The sequence below is a fragment of the Salmo salar genome, chromosome ssa05, assembly GCF_905237065.1.
Source record: "Salmo salar chromosome ssa05, Ssal_v3.1, whole genome shotgun sequence".
In the NCBI taxonomy this organism is placed as follows: domain Eukaryota; kingdom Metazoa; phylum Chordata; class Actinopteri; order Salmoniformes; family Salmonidae; genus Salmo; species Salmo salar.
Genome location: NC_059446.1, coordinates 86,210,015 through 86,227,847, shown reverse-complemented (window position 1 = coordinate 86,227,847; position 17,833 = coordinate 86,210,015). Strand labels below are relative to the sequence as shown.

The following is a 17,833-nucleotide window of genomic DNA, read 5'->3' as shown; positions in this document are numbered from 1 at the left end:
CTGTGCGTCCTACTGTAAGAATTGACCTATTGCGATGCTATTTATGAAACGGGTAATCTTGGTAAAGAGGTGGCTTTATTCTTTCTTTGTCCACTGTCGTTGACTTCTTATTATAGCTCAGTGGTCATTTTCGAACGTACGCGAATCCACGTAGCAGGCGGAGTTCTGTTTCCATGACAATTACGTCAATATTAGTGTCGGGTAACTAAAGGTCATGCTAAAGACAAGCGCGAGTCACACAGAAGGAAACAGAATGGCGGAGGTAAACTTAACTGTTGTGCTTTAAAACGGCAAGATATTCTCGTATGGTGTGGCTTCAGTGTCGTTTCGTTTTCGTGGTACTTAGTTTATTCTATGCATGGTCGCGAGAAGGACAGTCTGAGCGGAGCAAAGCCTCACTAGTAAGCCTGAAGGAGTTTGACTTTACTCGGAAGGATAGCTCAGCTGGCTAGCATGTTTGACTTTACTCGGAAGGATAGCACAGCTGGCTAGCTGAATATGCAAATGTACTAGATTACTTTTGACTGTTTATTGCAAGTCAGTTAGCTAAATGACAGGCGACTAAAGCCAAGTAGCGAACTGTAGTTAGCTACCTAGTAATCCATGTTTACGTTCAATATTGTGAAGCTACTTGTCGGCCTTTCTCCACCTTACTTCTGCCCGTGTTAGCTTGCTAGCTTTGTGCTTGATTGCACTCTGCAGAGGTTAGCAGCACTAGCGGTAGCTAGCAGTACAAGTTCGTTTCGTTCTTTTAAAAACCACGTATATTAAAGTCAAGCAAACTAGCTTCTCTATTTTCTAGGAAGCTTGTTCTAACGCTGATTGAATTTATCAAATGCTATAACTAGCTTTTTTTGTTACCTAATGTTTCTAACTAGCTTGTTTATGATGTAGCAGGGCTCTGAAAAAAATATAATGCAGATCAAGATTTGAAATGGAATGTTTTTCACAAAACCCAGGTTCTGAGTTAGTTACACCATTATTCTGGCAGATCGTTGAAATCCAACGTCAAGTTGTTCGCCATCTCTGGTGTTTCTAAAATGACACCGTATGAGGGAGACATAGTCAATGGAATAACAACGAATGTTGTAATATATGGATAGATAAACTTGTCAGTATTGTCTTATTTGACATGTTCATGTTTTCTCACAGCCCTGTAGGGGGCGACCAAGGTCAAAGTTGAATTCCAATTTCCTTAGCTGCTATTATCAGTGACAGACTGCATACAGTAGTGTCATTTTTACAGATGTGTTCAGTGTGTTGTCAAGATTGGTTGTCTGGTACTGTAAACATCCCCGACTGGAAGCTGTGATGTACATGTTCTAGCTTTCAGTAGGGTGTTTGCTGCTCCAGGCTTCCTCAGACTCCTAGACTAGTGTTGTTGTTCGTAGATCTAGGGCTGCATTCCAGTCAAAATTAGCATCTTCTCTTCCTCCCATCACTGGAGTAAACCCTCCAGTGATGTATGTATGGTGGAGTGAATGAGGGAAGAGGTTGCAAGTAAAAGTGGATTGGGAGGATGGCTCATAATAATGGCCAGAACTGCATGAATGGAATGGCATACAAATGCATGGAAACCATGTGTTTGATGTATTTGATACCATTCTGCTCTAGCCATTATCACAAGCCTGTCCAACCCTATTAAGGTGCCACCAACCTCAGGTTTGCATCTTAATTTAAATAACTGAATGTTATTGTTTGTTCATACATCTGGTGTTTCCCAGACAAAAGTGTGTCTGACTCAAGTGAGTGAGCTTTACTTCCAGTTCTACTGCTGTGGAAATGGAAGTATCCTAGCTTCTTCGTTCCGAGTGTAGTTACTGTAAACATCCTACACTCAGCTATAGCCTGTATGGAAGGCTGGGGAGAGGGTGTTTACTTTGACTGGCTTGGACAGCTTCAATCTGTATGGATGGGATTTAATGGATCACTCATGAAGAGATGGAAATATTTATTTTTGTACAAACAGAGAAGGGGGCTGCAATTAATTCCCATTGGTAGTTTTTATGAGAAACCTAACATGTAGAAGATGCAATCAATGGATGATATTTGGATGCATTATCACCGATCAATAATGACAATACTGTTTGTTATTGCAAAAAAATAAACTTTGCAAATGTGTATTGATTGATTGACTGACTGATTATTTTATTCCTTAATGTTCAAATGTGTATTGATTGACTGTTTGTTTATTTTATTCCTTGGAATGTTTATAATGTATATCACAGTTTATAGCATACTATTAGCCTAACATTTTATGGACCTGGTTGAAAATGGTAGTGATTGCTGAAGAAAATGCACATTCATTCACAAATTGAAATGTTTTGCCAGTTCACACACCTGTATTCAAAATCCATGTACGCTACATTAATTTTAAGCTTTATCATTTCATCACATTATTTATATAAATTAGTGTTCTACTGTTATGGGAACAACAATTTAATAACCGTTGAGCATATATATCTGGGCGTGAGTAACCAACCATGATATGTCAGAGGATTTTGTAATAAGGCGAGTACTGTACACGATCCCATTCAAAAGAGAAGAATAGAGTGGAAACCTTTTACAAATGTATCAAGGGTAGACTATGCCTTCTGGCCATCCCAGCCACAGGGGGAGGACATCCCAAACCAGCCTGCTTTTCTCTCCACAGGAAGACTTTATCCGCCATATTTGTTGTCGCAGATTCGCCAGAAACCTTCCTCCAAAACAAATAAAAATACGATTTTCAATTACTTATTCAATAAGTAATGTAGATATGTACATTTATTTATGTAACTCTTAGGGTATTACGTTTTATTTTACAAACATGGAGACGTCAACCGCATGTAAGTACTCGACTCGATTGTTTACCTTTTCGTACAGTACTATCTCGGAGAAATAACATTTCTTAGCTAGGTAAAAGTAGCAAGCTAGCCAACAGATGTAGTCAAATTACTCATTATGTGAAGTTTATTCTATGCTAAAAGTGGGGCACATAATTACCGTGACCAGCCACAACATTGACAGCACATTTATTGCAGCTAAATGTCCGGCCTAAAGTTATTGGATTTAGTTTGTAAAGAAAGTATTTATCACGAAACTGTTCCTGTTTCTCCCAGCGTTTAGCTGTCTTTAGTCATACTGCTGAGGAGTCAGGAGTTCAACTATCTTTGCTGTTGCAGTGGTAGCGAAACCTGTCTGGAGAGCTACAGAGTTTACACAGAGCAAACCAATAAACTATATTGCACTGACCTCATTCCATTTCAGTATTCTCAGCTTGTAGGTGCTAGGCTGGCTTGGATCATGTAGGCCCTAGCTAGGTTTGAATTCAGTATTTTGAAAGAAAGAAAGGTAGGTAGCTAGAGGAAAAATATACAGTCCCTGACCAAAGAATGAACCATGCAACTAGCACTAAACACACAAGTACAATGTATAGGCCAATGCACTGCCAGCCTATTGAAAATATCTCATTTCCATTGAAGTCATTTAGCAGACACTCTTCTCCAGAGCGACTTACAGTAGTGAGTCATACATTTTCATTCTCGTCTTTTTCTTGCGTACTGGTCCCCCGTGGAAATCGAACCCACAATCCTGGCGTTGCAAGCACCATGCTCTGCCAACTGTCAATTCAACTTTCAATGTGTAATGATCTTATTATTAGGCCGTCAACTTTTTCCACGGTCAAATTTGTACATAAACACACATTAATCTTGGCCTGCCGGTCTGTTAATTCACAGGTGGGACTTCCTCCATCTTCATGTGTAAACTGTGCAACCTGTTCTCTCCACACCGAGCACAGCTCCTCTCCCATGTGTCTGAGAAGCACCACACAGAGGGGCTCAACCCTGATGACATCATTGTGGCCCTCATGCCATTGACAGCTCCACTGGAGAAGGGTGGAGGTGAGCACCTCCTCAAAGCAACCAGGGATACTAAGGGTGGAGGTGAGCACCTCTTCAAAGCAGCCAAGGATACTAAGGGTGGAGGTGGAGGTGAGCACCTCCTCAAAGCAACCAGGGATACTAAGGGTGGAGGTGGAGGTGAGCACCTCTTCAAAGCAGCCAAGGATACTAAGGGTGGAGGTGAGCACCTCTTCAAAGCAGCCAGGGATACTAAGAGTGGAGGTGGAGGTGAGCACCTCTTCAAAGCAGTCAGGGATACTAAGAGTGGAGGTGGAAGTGAACACCTCATCAAAGCAGCCAAGGATACTAATGGAGGTGAGCACCTCTTCAAAGCGGCCAGGGATACTAAGGGTGGAGGTGGTGAGCAGCCAGGGATAATAGGGCATTGCAACAACTGACCGTATTATGGTGTTTCTTTGTTTTTCTCAAAGTTCCACGATCTGAATAATTGGCTACTGAGTGCCTCGGTAGTCCTTCAAACATTTGTAGCAGATTGTAATCCGATTTTGACAGCTCTTTTTAATCCAGGACTAGGCTTAATTTGTGTCTGGGAAACTGGCCCTATAGGTCTGTTTGTGTGTAATAGTGTGATTGATGGCATTGATCCTATTTCCCCCACAGATAGCCCTGTCAAGAGAAAACGAGGACGTCCTAAGGGCTCAACCAAGAAGATTGTAGCTGATGGGCCCATGACAGAGACTACTAGCTCCAACCAGAAGAAGCAGAAACAACAGACAGTAGAGGCCCAATCAGAAGCTGGGCTAGTGGACGGGGAAGAACCAGAGGACGACAATGCCCTGGACTGCAAGAAGTGCAACCGTGTGTTCGGCAACAGGCGACAGATCATGAAACACATCTGCTTGATAGACCTCAGAGAGGACGAGGATCAGGAGGACAACGGTATGTGTGAAGTCAACTGTTTTATGTCTGTTTAGAATAGATTGAAATAGAATAGTGCTTTATGGTCCATCTAGGGATACATCCCAAATGGCACCCTATTCCCTATATAGTGCACTACTTTTGACCAGGGCCCATACACTACGTGGCCAAATGTATGTGGACACCTGCTCGTCGGACATCTCATTCCAAAATCATGGGCATTAATATGGAGTTGGAATATGGAACCTCACTCTTGTGGCTGAATGGAAGGAAGTCCCCGCAGCCACCACTCTTCTGGGAAGGCTTTCTACTAGATGTTGTTGGAACATAGCTGCGGGTACTTGCTTCCATTCAGCCACAAAAGTGAGGTTGCCTGGCTCGCAGTCGGCGTTCCAATTCATCCCCAAGATGTTCAATGGGGTTGAGGTCAGGGCTCTGTGCAGGCCAGTCAAGTTCTTCCACACCGATCTCGAAAACCATTTCTGTATGTACCTCTCTCTGTGCACGGGGAAACTGGCATGCTGAAACAGGAAAGGGCTTTCCCCAAACTGTTGCCACAAAGTTGGAAGCACAGAATCGTCTATAATGTCATTGTATGCTGTAGCATTAAGCTTTCCCTTCTCTGGAACTAAGGGGCCTAGCCCGAACCATGAAAAACAGCCCCAGACCATTATTCCTCCTCCACCAAACTTTACAGTTGCCACTATGCATTGGAGCAGTTAGTGTTCTCCTGGTATCCACCAAACCCAGATTCGTCCATCGGACTGCCAGATGGTGAAGCGTGATTCATCACTCCAGAGAACGCATTTCCACTGAGTCCAATGGCAGTGAGCTTTACACCACTCCAGCCGACACTTGGCATTGCGCATGGGGATCTTAGGCTTGTGTGCGGCTGCTCGGCCATGGAGACCCATTTCATGAAGCTCTCGACAAACAGTTCTTATGCTGACGTTGCTTCCAGAGGCAGTTTGGAACTCGGTAGTGAGTGTTGCAACAGAGGACATGCGATTTTGTACGTGCTACGCACTTGAGCACTCGGCGATCCTGTTCTGTGAGCTTGTGTGACCTACCACTTTGCGTCTGAGCCGTTGTTGCTCCTAGACGTTTCCACTTCACATTAACAGCACTTATACTTGACCGGGGCAGCTCTAGCAGGGCAGAAATTTGACAAACTGAGTTGTTGGAAAGGTGGCATCCTATGACGGTGCCACGTTGAAAGTCACTGAGCTCATCAGTAAGGCAATTCTACTGCCAATGTTTGTCTATGGAGATTGCATGGCGGTGTGCTCGATTTTATACACGCCCTCCCCGTCAAGCGTTCCACAGGGATGCTAGCCCATGTTGACTCCAATGCTTCCCACAGTTGTGTCAAGTTGGCTGGATGTCCTTTCAGTGGTGGACCGTTCTTGATATACACAGGAAACTGTTGAGCGTGAAAAACCCATCAGCGTTGCAGTTCTTGACACAATCTGGTGCGCCTGGCACCTACTACTATAACCCATTCAAAGGCACTTAAATCTTTTGTCTTGCCTATTCACCCTCTGAATGGCACACATACAAATTCCATGTCTGATTTGAAGTGGATTTAGCAAGTGACATCATTAAAGGATCATAGCTTTCATCTGGATTCACCTGGCAAATCGATGTCATGGAAAGAGCTATATCTATATGTTCACCATCTAAATGTCTATATCCATATGTTCACCATCTAAATGTCTATATCCATATGTTCACCATCTAAATGTCTATATCTATACCATCTAAATGTCTATATCTATATGTTCACCATCTAAATGTCTATATCTATATCCATCTAAATGTCTATATCAATATGTTCACCATCTAAATGTCTATATCTATACCATCTAAATGTCTATATCAATATGTTCACCATCTAAATGTCTATATCAATATGTTCACCATCTAAATGTCTATATCTATATGTTCACCATCTAAATGTCTATATCAATATGTTCACCATCTAAATGTCTATATCTATACCATCTAAATGTCTATATCTATATGTTCACCATCTAAATGTCTATATCTATACCATCTAAATGTCTATATCTATATGTTCACCATCTAAATGTCTATATCTATACCATCTAAATGTCTATATCTATATGTTCACCATCTAAATGTCTATATCTATGACCATCTAAATGTCTATATCTATAACCATCTAAATGTCTATATCTATATGTTCACCATCTAAATGTCTATATCTATACCATCTAAATGTCTATATCAATATGTTCACCATCTAAATGTCTATATCTATATGTTCACCATCTAAATGTCTATATCCATATGTTCACCATCTAAATGTCTATATCTATATGTTCACCATCTAAATGTCTATATCCGTATGTTCACCATCTAAATGTCTATATCAATATGTTCACCATCTAAATGTCTATATCTATATGCACCATCTAAATGTCTATATCTATATGTTCACCATCTAAATGTCTATATCAATATGTTCACCATCTAAATGTCTATATCAATATGTTCACCATCTAAATGTCTATATCTATATGTCACCATCTAAATGTCTATATCTATACCATCTAAATGTCTATATCTATGTTCACCATCTAAATGTCTATATCTATTGTTCACCATCTAAATGTCTATATCTATATGTTCACCATCTAAATGTCTATATCAATATGTTCACCATCTAAATGTCTATATCAATATGTTCACCATCTAAATGTCTATATCTATATGTTCACCATCTAAATGCCTATATCAATATGTTCACCATCTAAATGTCTATATCTATGACCATCTAAATGTCTATATCAATATGTTCACCATCTAAATGTCTATATCTATTTCACCATCTAAATGTCTATATCAATATGTTCACCATCTAAATGTCTATATCTATACCATCTAAATGTCTATATCTATATGTTCACCATCTAAATGTCTATATCTATACCATCTAAATGTCTATATCTATATGTTCACCATCTAAATGCCTATATCTATATGTTCACCATCTAAATGTCTATATCTATATGTTCACCATCTAAATGTCTATATCTATATGTTCACCATCTAAATGTCTATATCAATATGTTCACCATCTAAATGTCTATATCTATACCATCTAAATGTCTATATCAATATGTTCACCATCTAAATGTCTATATCTATATGTTCACCATCTAAATGTCTATATCTATATGTTCACCATCTAAATGTCTATATCAATATGTTCACCATCTAAATGTCTATATCAATATGTTCACCATCTAAATGTCTATATCAATATGTTCACCATCTAAATGCCTATATCAATATGTTCACCATCTAAATGTCTATATCTATACCATCTAAATGTCTATATCTATATGTTCACCATCTAAATGTCTATATCTATATGTTCACCATCTAAATGCCTATATCAATATGTTCACCATCTAAATGTCTATATCTATACCATCTAAATGCCTATATCAATATGTTCACCATCTAAATGTCTATATCTATACCATCTAAATGTCTATATCAATATGTTCACCATCTAAATGTCTATATCAATATGTTCACCATCTAAATGTCTATATCTATGTTCACCATCTAAATGTCTATATCTATATGTTCACCATCTAAATGTCTATATCTATGTTCACCATCTAAATGTCTATATCTATATGTTCACCATCTAAATGTCTATATCTTATGTTCACCATCTAAATGTCTATATCAATATGTTCACCATCTAAATGTCTATATCTATGTTCACCATCTAAATGTCTATATCAATATGTTCACCATCTAAATGTCTATATCTATGACCATCTAAATGTCTATATCTATATGTTCACCATCTAAATGTCTATATCTATACCATCTAAATGTCTATATCTATATGTTCACCATCTAAATGCCTATATCAATATGTTCACCATCTAAATGCCTATATCAATATGTTCACCATCTAAATGTCTATATCTATACCATCTAAATGTCTATATCAATATGTTCACCATCTAAATGTCTATATCTATACCATCTAAATGTCTATATCTATATGTTCACCATCTAAATGTCTATATCTATACCATCTAAATGTCTATATCTATATGTTCACCATCTAAATGCCTATATCAATATGTTCACCATCTAAATGCCTATATCAATATGTTCACCATCTAAATGTCTATATCTATACCATCTAAATGTCTATATCTATATGTTCACCATCTAAATGCCTATATCTATACCATCTAAATGTCTATATCTATATGTTCACCATCTAAATGCCTATATCTATATGTTCACCATCTAAATGTCTATATCTATATGTTCACCATCTAAATGCCTATATCAATATGTTCACCATCTAAATGTCTATATCTATACCATCTAAATGTCTATATCAATATGTTCACCATCTAAATGTCTATATCTATAGTTCCATCTAAATGCCTATATCAATATGTTCACCATCTAAATGTCTATATCTATACCATCTAAATGTCTATATCAATATGTTCACCATCTAAATGTCTATATCTATACCATCTAAATGTCTATATCAATATGTTCACCATCTAAATGTCTATATCTATACCATCTAAATGTCTATATCTATATGTTCACCATCTAAATGCCTATATCAATATGTTCACCATCTAAATGTCTATATCAATATGTTCACCATCTAAATGTCTATATCAATATGTTCACCATCTAAATGTCTATATCAATATGTTCACCATCTAAATGCCTATATCAATATGTTCACCATCTAAATGTCTATATCTATACCATCTAAATGTCTATATCAATATGTTCACCATCTAAATGTCTATATCTATACCATCTAAATGTCTATATCAATATGTTCACCATCTAAATGTCTATATCTATACCATCTAAATGTCTATATCAATATGTTCACCATCTAAATGTCTATATCAATATGTTCACCATCTAAATGTCTATATCTATACCATCTAAATGTCTATATCTATATGTTCACCATCTAAATGTCTATATCTATACCATCTAAATGTCTATATCTATATGTTCACCATCTAAATGTCTATATCAATATGTTCACCATCTAAATGTCTATATCTATATGTTCACCATCTAAATGTCTATATCAATATGTTCACCATCTAAATGTCTATATCAATATGTTCACCATCTAAATGTCTATATCAATATGTTCACCATCTAAATGTCTATATCAATATGTTCACCATCTAAATGTCTATATCTATATGTTACCATCTAAATGTCTATATCAATATGTTCACCATCTAAATGCCTATATCAATATGTTCACCATCTAAATGCCTATATCTATATGTTCACCATCTAAATGTCTATATCTATATGTTCACCATCTAAATGTCTATATCTATATGTTCACCATCTAAATGTCTATATCAATATGTTCACCATCTAAATGTCTATATCAATATGTTCACCATCTAAATGTCTATATCTATACCATCTAAATGTCTATATCAATATGTTCACCATCTAAATGTCTATATCAATATGTTCACCATCTAAATGTCTATATCTATACCATCTAAATGTCTATATCAATATGTTCACCATCTAAATGTCTATATCTATACCATCTAAATGTCTATATCAATATGTTCACCATCTAAATGTCTATATCTATATGTTCACCATCTAAATGTCTATATCTATATGTTCACCATCTAAATGTCTATATCAATATGTTCACCATCTAAATGTCTATATCTATATGTTCACCATCTAAATGTCTATATCTATACCATCTAAATGTCTATATCTATATGTTCACCATCTAAATGTCTATATCTATACCATCTAAATGTCTATATCTATATGTTCACCATCTAAATGTCTATATCTATACCATCTAAATGTCTATATCAATATGTTCACCATCTAAATGTCTATATCAATATGTTCACCATCTAAATGTCTATATCTATATGTTCACCATCTAAATGCCTATATCTATGTTCACCATCTAAATGTCTATATCTATATGTTCACCATCTAAATGTCTATATCATATTTCACCATCTAAATGTCTATATCTATATGTTCACCATCTAAATGTCTATATCTATACCATCTAAATGTCTATATCAATATGTTCACCATCTAAATGTCTATATCAATATGTTCACCATCTAAATGCCTATATCAATATGTTCACCATCTAAATGTCTATATCTATACCATCTAAATGTCTATATCTATATGTTCACCATCTAAATGTCTATATCCGTATGTTCACCATCTAAATGTCTATATCAATATGTTCACCATCTAAATGTCTATATCATATGTTCACCATCTAAATGTCTATATCAATATGTTCACCATCTAAATGTCTATATCTATCACCATCTAAATGTCTATATCAATATGTTCACCATCTAAATGTCTATATCAATATGTTCACCATCTAAATGTCTATATCTATGCACCATCTAAATGTCTATATCTATTATGTTCACCATCTAAATGTCTATATCATATGTTCACCATCTAAATGTCTATATCTATATGTTCACCATCTAAATGTCTATATCTATACCATCTAAATGTCTATATCTATATGTTCACCATCTAAATGTCTATATCAATATGTTCACCATCTAAATGTCTATATCAATATGTTCACCATCTAAATGTCTATATCAATATGTTCACCATCTAAATGTCTATATCTATATGTTCACCATCTAAATGTCTATATCTATATGTTCACCATCTAAATGTCTATATCAATATGTTCACCATCTAAATGTCTATATCTATACCATCTAAATGTCTATATCTATACCATCTAAATGTCTATATCAATATGTTCACCATCTAAATGTCTATATCTATATGTTCACCATCTAAATGTCTATATCTATACCATCTAAATGTCTATATCTATATGTTCACCATCTAAATGTCTATATCAATATGTTCACCATCTAAATGTCTATATCTATATGTTCACCATCTAAATGTCTATATCTATACCATCTAAATGTCTATATCAATATGTTCACCATCTAAATGTCTATATCTATACCATCTAAATGTCTATATCTATATGTTCACCATCTAAATGTCTATATCAATATGTTCACCATCTAAATGTCTATATCTATATGTTCACCATCTAAATGTCTATATCAATATGTTCACCATCTAAATGTCTATATCAATATGTTCACCATCTAAATGTCTATATCTATATGTTCACCATCTAAATGTCTATATCTATATGTTCACCATCTAAATGTCTATATCTATACCATCTAAATGTCTATATCTATACCATCTAAATGTCTATATCAATATGTTCACCATCTAAATGCCTATATCTATATGTTCACCATCTAAATGTCTATATCTATACCATCTAAATGCCTATATCAATATGTTCACCATCTAAATGTCTATATCTATACCATCTAAATGCCTATATCTATATGTTCACCTTCTAAATGTCTATATCAATATGTTCACCATCTAAATGCCTATATCAATACCATCTAAATGTCTATATCTATATGTTCACCATCTAAATGTCTATATCTATACCATCTAAATGTCTATATCTATATGTTCACCATCTAAATGTCTATATCAATATGTTCACCATCTAAATGTCTATATCAATACCATCTAAATGTCTATATCTATATGTTCACCATCTAAATGCCTATATCAATATGTTCACCATCTAAATGTCTATATCTATACCATCTAAATGTCTATATCTATATGTTCACCATCTAAATGTCTATATCAATATGTTCACCATCTAAATGTCTATATCTATATGTTCACCATCTAAATGTCTATATCTATATGTTCACCATCTAAATGTCTATATCTATATGTTCACCATCTAAATGTCTATATCAATATGTTCACCATCTAAATGTCTATATCTATACCATCTAAATGTCTATATCTATATGTTCACCATCTAAATGTCTATATCAATATGTTCACCATCTAAATGTCTATATCTATATGTTCACCATCTAAATGTCTATATCAATATGTTCACCATCTAAATGTCTATATCAATATGTTCACCATCTAAATGTCTATATCAATATGTTCACCATCTAAATGTCTATATCAATATGTTCACCATCTAAATGTCTATATCTATACCATCTAAATGTCTATATCAATATGTTCACCATCTAAATGTCTATATCTATACCATCTAAATGTCTATATCTATATGTTCACCATCTAAATGTCTATATCAATATGTTCACCATCTAAATGTCTATATCTATACCATCTAAATGTCTATATCTATATGTTCACCATCTAAATGTCTATATCAATATGTTCACCATCTAAATGTCTATATCAATATGTTCACCATCTAAATGTCTATATCTATACCATCTAAATGTCTATATCTATATGTTCACCATCTAAATGTCTATATCTATGTTCACCATCTAAATGTCTATATCAATATGTTCACCATCTAAATGTCTATATCTATACCATCTAAATGTCTATATCTATATGTTCACCATCTAAATGTCTATATCAATATGTTCACCATCTAAATGTCTATATCTATACCATCTAAATGTCTATATCTATATGTTCACCATCTAAATGTCTATATCTATACCATCTAAATGTCTATATCTATATGTTCACCATCTAAATGTCTATATCTATACCATCTAAATGTCTATATCTATATGTTCACCATCTAAATGTCTATATCTATATGTTCACCATCTAAATGTCTATATCTATATGTTCACCATCTAAATGTCTATATCTATATGTTCACCATCTAAATGTCTATATCTATATGTTCACCATCTAAATGCCTATATCTATATGTTCACCATCTAAATGTCTATATCAATATGTTCACCATCTAAATGTCTATATCTATATGTTCACCATCTAAATGTCTATATCTATGTTCACCATCTAAATGTCTATATCTATATGTTCACCATCTAAATGCCTATATCTATATGTTCACCATCTAAATGTCTATATCAATATGTTCACCATCTAAATGTCTATATCTATACCATCTAAATGTCTATATCTATATGTTCACCATCTAAATGTCTATATCTATACCATCTAAATGTCTATATCAATATGTTCACCATCTAAATGTCTATATCAATATGTTCACCATCTAAATGTCTATATCAATATGTTCACCATCTAAATGTCTATATCTATGTTCACCATCTAAATGTCTATATCTATATGTTCACCATCTAAATGTCTATATCTATATGTTCACCATCTAAATGTCTATATCTATATGTTCACCATCTAAATGTCTATATCTATTGTTCACCATCTAAATGTCTATATCAATATGTTCACCATCTAAATGTCTATATCAATATGTTCACCATCTAAATGTCTATATCTATACCATCTAAATGTCTATATCAATATGTTCACCATCTAAATGTCTATATCAATATGTTCACCATCTAAATGTCTATATCTATTTACCATCTAAATGCCTATATCAATATGTTCACCATCTAAATGTCTATATCTATCACCATCTAAATGTCTATATCAATATGTTCACCATCTAAATGTCTATATCAATATGTTCACCATCTAAATGTCTATATCTATATTTCACCATCTAAATGCCTATATCAATATGTTCACCATCTAAATGTCTATATCTATATGTTCACCATCTAAATGTCTATATCTATATGTTCACCATCTAAATGTCTATATCTATATGTTCACCATCTAAATGTCTATATCTATATGTTCACCATCTAAATGCCTATATCTATATGTTCACCATCTAAATGTCTATATCTATACCATCTAAATGTCTATATCTATATGTTCACCATCTAAATGCCTATATCTATATGTTCACCATCTAAATGTCTATATCAATATGTTCACCATCTAAATGTCTATATCTATACCATCTAAATGTCTATATCTATATGTTCACCATCTAAATGTCTATATCAATATGTTCACCATCTAAATGTCTATATCTATATGTTCACCATCTAAATGTCTATATCTATACCATCTAAATGTCTATATCTATATGTTCACCATCTAAATGTCTATATCAATATGTTCACCATCTAAATGTCTATATCTATATGTTCACCATCTAAATGTCTATATCTATATGTTCACCATCTAAATGTCTATATCTATGTTCACCATCTAAATGTCTATATCTATGTTCACCATCTAAATGTCTATATCAATATGTTCACCATCTAAATGTCTATATCTATACCATCTAAATGTCTATATCAATATGTTCACCATCTAAATGTCTATATCATATGTTCACCATCTAAATGTCTATATCAATATGTTCACCATCTAAATGTCTATATCTATACCATCTAAATGCCTATATCTATATGTTCACCATCTAAATGTCTATATCTATGTTCACCATCTAAATGTCTATATCAATATGTTCACCATCTAAATGTCTATATCTATACCATCTAAATGTCTATATCAATATGTTCACCATCTAAATGTCTATATCATATGTTCACCATCTAAATGTCTATATCTATATGTTCACCATCTAAATGTCTATATCTATATGTTCACCATCTAAATGTCTATATCAATATGTTCACCATCTAAATGTCTATATCTATGTTCACCATCTAAATGTCTATATCTATATGTTCACCATCTAAATGTCTATATCTATATGTTCACCATCTAAATGTCTATATCAATATGTTCACCATCTAAATGTCTATATCAATATGTTCACCATCTAAATGTCTATATCATATGTACCATCTAAATGTCTATATCAATATGTTCACCATCTAAATGTCTATATCTATGTTCACCATCTAAATGTCTATATCTATATGTTCACCATCTAAATGTCTATATCTATACCATCTAAATGTCTATATCTATATGTTCACCATCTAAATGTCTATATCAATATGTTCACCATCTAAATGTCTATATCTATATGTTCACCATCTAAATGTCTATATCAATATGTTCACCATCTAAATGTCTATATCTATACCATCTAAATGCCTATATCAATATGTTCACCATCTAAATGTCTATATCTATATGTTCACCATCTAAATGTCTATATCAATATGTTCACCATCTAAATGTCTATATCTATATGTTCACCATCTAAATGTCTATATCTATATGTTCACCATCTAAATGTCTATATCAATATGTTCACCATCTAAATGTCTATATCTATGTTCACCATCTAAATGTCTATATCTATATGTTCACCATCTAAATGTCTATATCAATATGTTCACCATCTAAATGTCTATATCTATATGTTCACCATCTAAATGTCTATATCTATATGTTCACCATCTAAATGTCTATATCAATATGTTCACCATCTAAATGTCTATATCAATATGTTCACCATCTAAATGTCTATATCTATATGTTCACCATCTAAATGTCTATATCAATATGTTCACCATCTAAATGTCTATATCATATGTTCACCATCTAAATGCCTATATCAATATGTTCACCATCTAAATGTCTATATCTATTGTTCACCATCTAAATGCCTATATCTATATGTTCACCATCTAAATGTCTATATCAATATGTTCACCATCTAAATGTCTATATCATATGTTCACCATCTAAATGTCTATATCTATATGTTCACCATCTAAATGTCTATATCAATATGTTCACCATCTAAATGTCTATATCTATATGTTCACCATCTAAATGTCTATATCAATATGTTCACCATCTAAATGTCTATCCATATGTTCACCATCTAAATGTCTATATCTATATGTTCACCATCTAAATGTCTATATCAATATGTTCACCATCTAAATGTCTATATCTATACCATCTAAATGTCTATATCTATATGTTCACCATCTAAATGCCTATATCAATATGTTCACCATCTAAATGTCTATATCTATATGTTCACCATCTAAATGCCTATATCTATACCATCTAAATGTCTATATCTATATGTTCACCATCTAAATGCCTATATCAATATGTTCACCATCTAAATGCCTATATCTATACCATCTAAATGTCTATATCTATATGTTCACCATCTAAATGTCTATATCAATATGTTCACCATCTAAATGTCTATATCTATACCATCTAAATGTCTATATCTATATGTTCACCATCTAAATGTCTATATCTATACCATCTAAATGTCTATATCAATATGTTCACCATCTAAATGCCTATATCAATATGTTCACCATCTAAATGTCTATATCTATATGTTCACCATCTAAATGTCTATATCTATACCATCTAAATTCCTATATCAATATGTTCACCATCTAAATGCCTATATCTATACCATCTAAATGTCTATATCTATATGTTCACCATCTAAATGTCTATATCTATACCATCTAAATTCCTATATCAATATGTTCACCATCTAAATGCCTATATCTATACCATCTAAATGTCTATATCTATATGTTCACCATCTAAATGCCTATATCAATATGTTCACCATCTAAATGTCTATATCAATATGTTCACCATCTAAATGTCTATATCTATACCATCTAAATGTCTATATCTATATGTTCACCATCTAAATGTCTATATCTAATACCATCTAAATGTCTATATCAATATGTTCACCATCTAAATGTCTATATCTATGTTACCATCTAAATGTCTATATCTATATGTTCACCATCTAAATGTCTATATCAATATGTTCACCATCTAAATGTCTATATCTATACCATCTAAATGTCTATATCAATATGTTCACCATCTAAATGTCTATATCTATACCATCTAAATGTCTATATCTATATGTTCACCATCTAAATGCCTATATCAATATGTTCACCATCTAAATGTCTATATCTATATGTTCACCATCTAAATGCCTATATCTATATGTTCACCATCTAAATGTCTATATCTATATGTTCACCATCTAAATGCCTATATCTATATGTTCACCATCTAAATGTCTATATCTATATGTTCACCATCTAAATGCCTAT

The 17,833-nt window shown here is 33.5% G+C and overlaps 1 protein-coding gene across 1 annotated transcript in view; it reads left to right on the top strand.

Moving 5' to 3' along the window:
• The first annotated feature begins 2,637 nt into the window (after window positions 1-2,637).
• The window catches only part of LOC106597662 (zinc finger protein ZFAT), a 28,880-nt gene continuing 13,684 nt past the window's right edge, over window positions 2,638-17,833 (top strand). Inside the window, 3 exon segments of the mRNA XM_045719246.1 lie at window positions 2,638-2,828; window positions 3,720-3,974; window positions 4,506-4,784. Of these exon segments, the coding sequence (XP_045575202.1) occupies window positions 2,810-2,828; window positions 3,720-3,974; window positions 4,506-4,784 (553 nt within the window). The 5' untranslated portion in view covers window positions 2,638-2,809.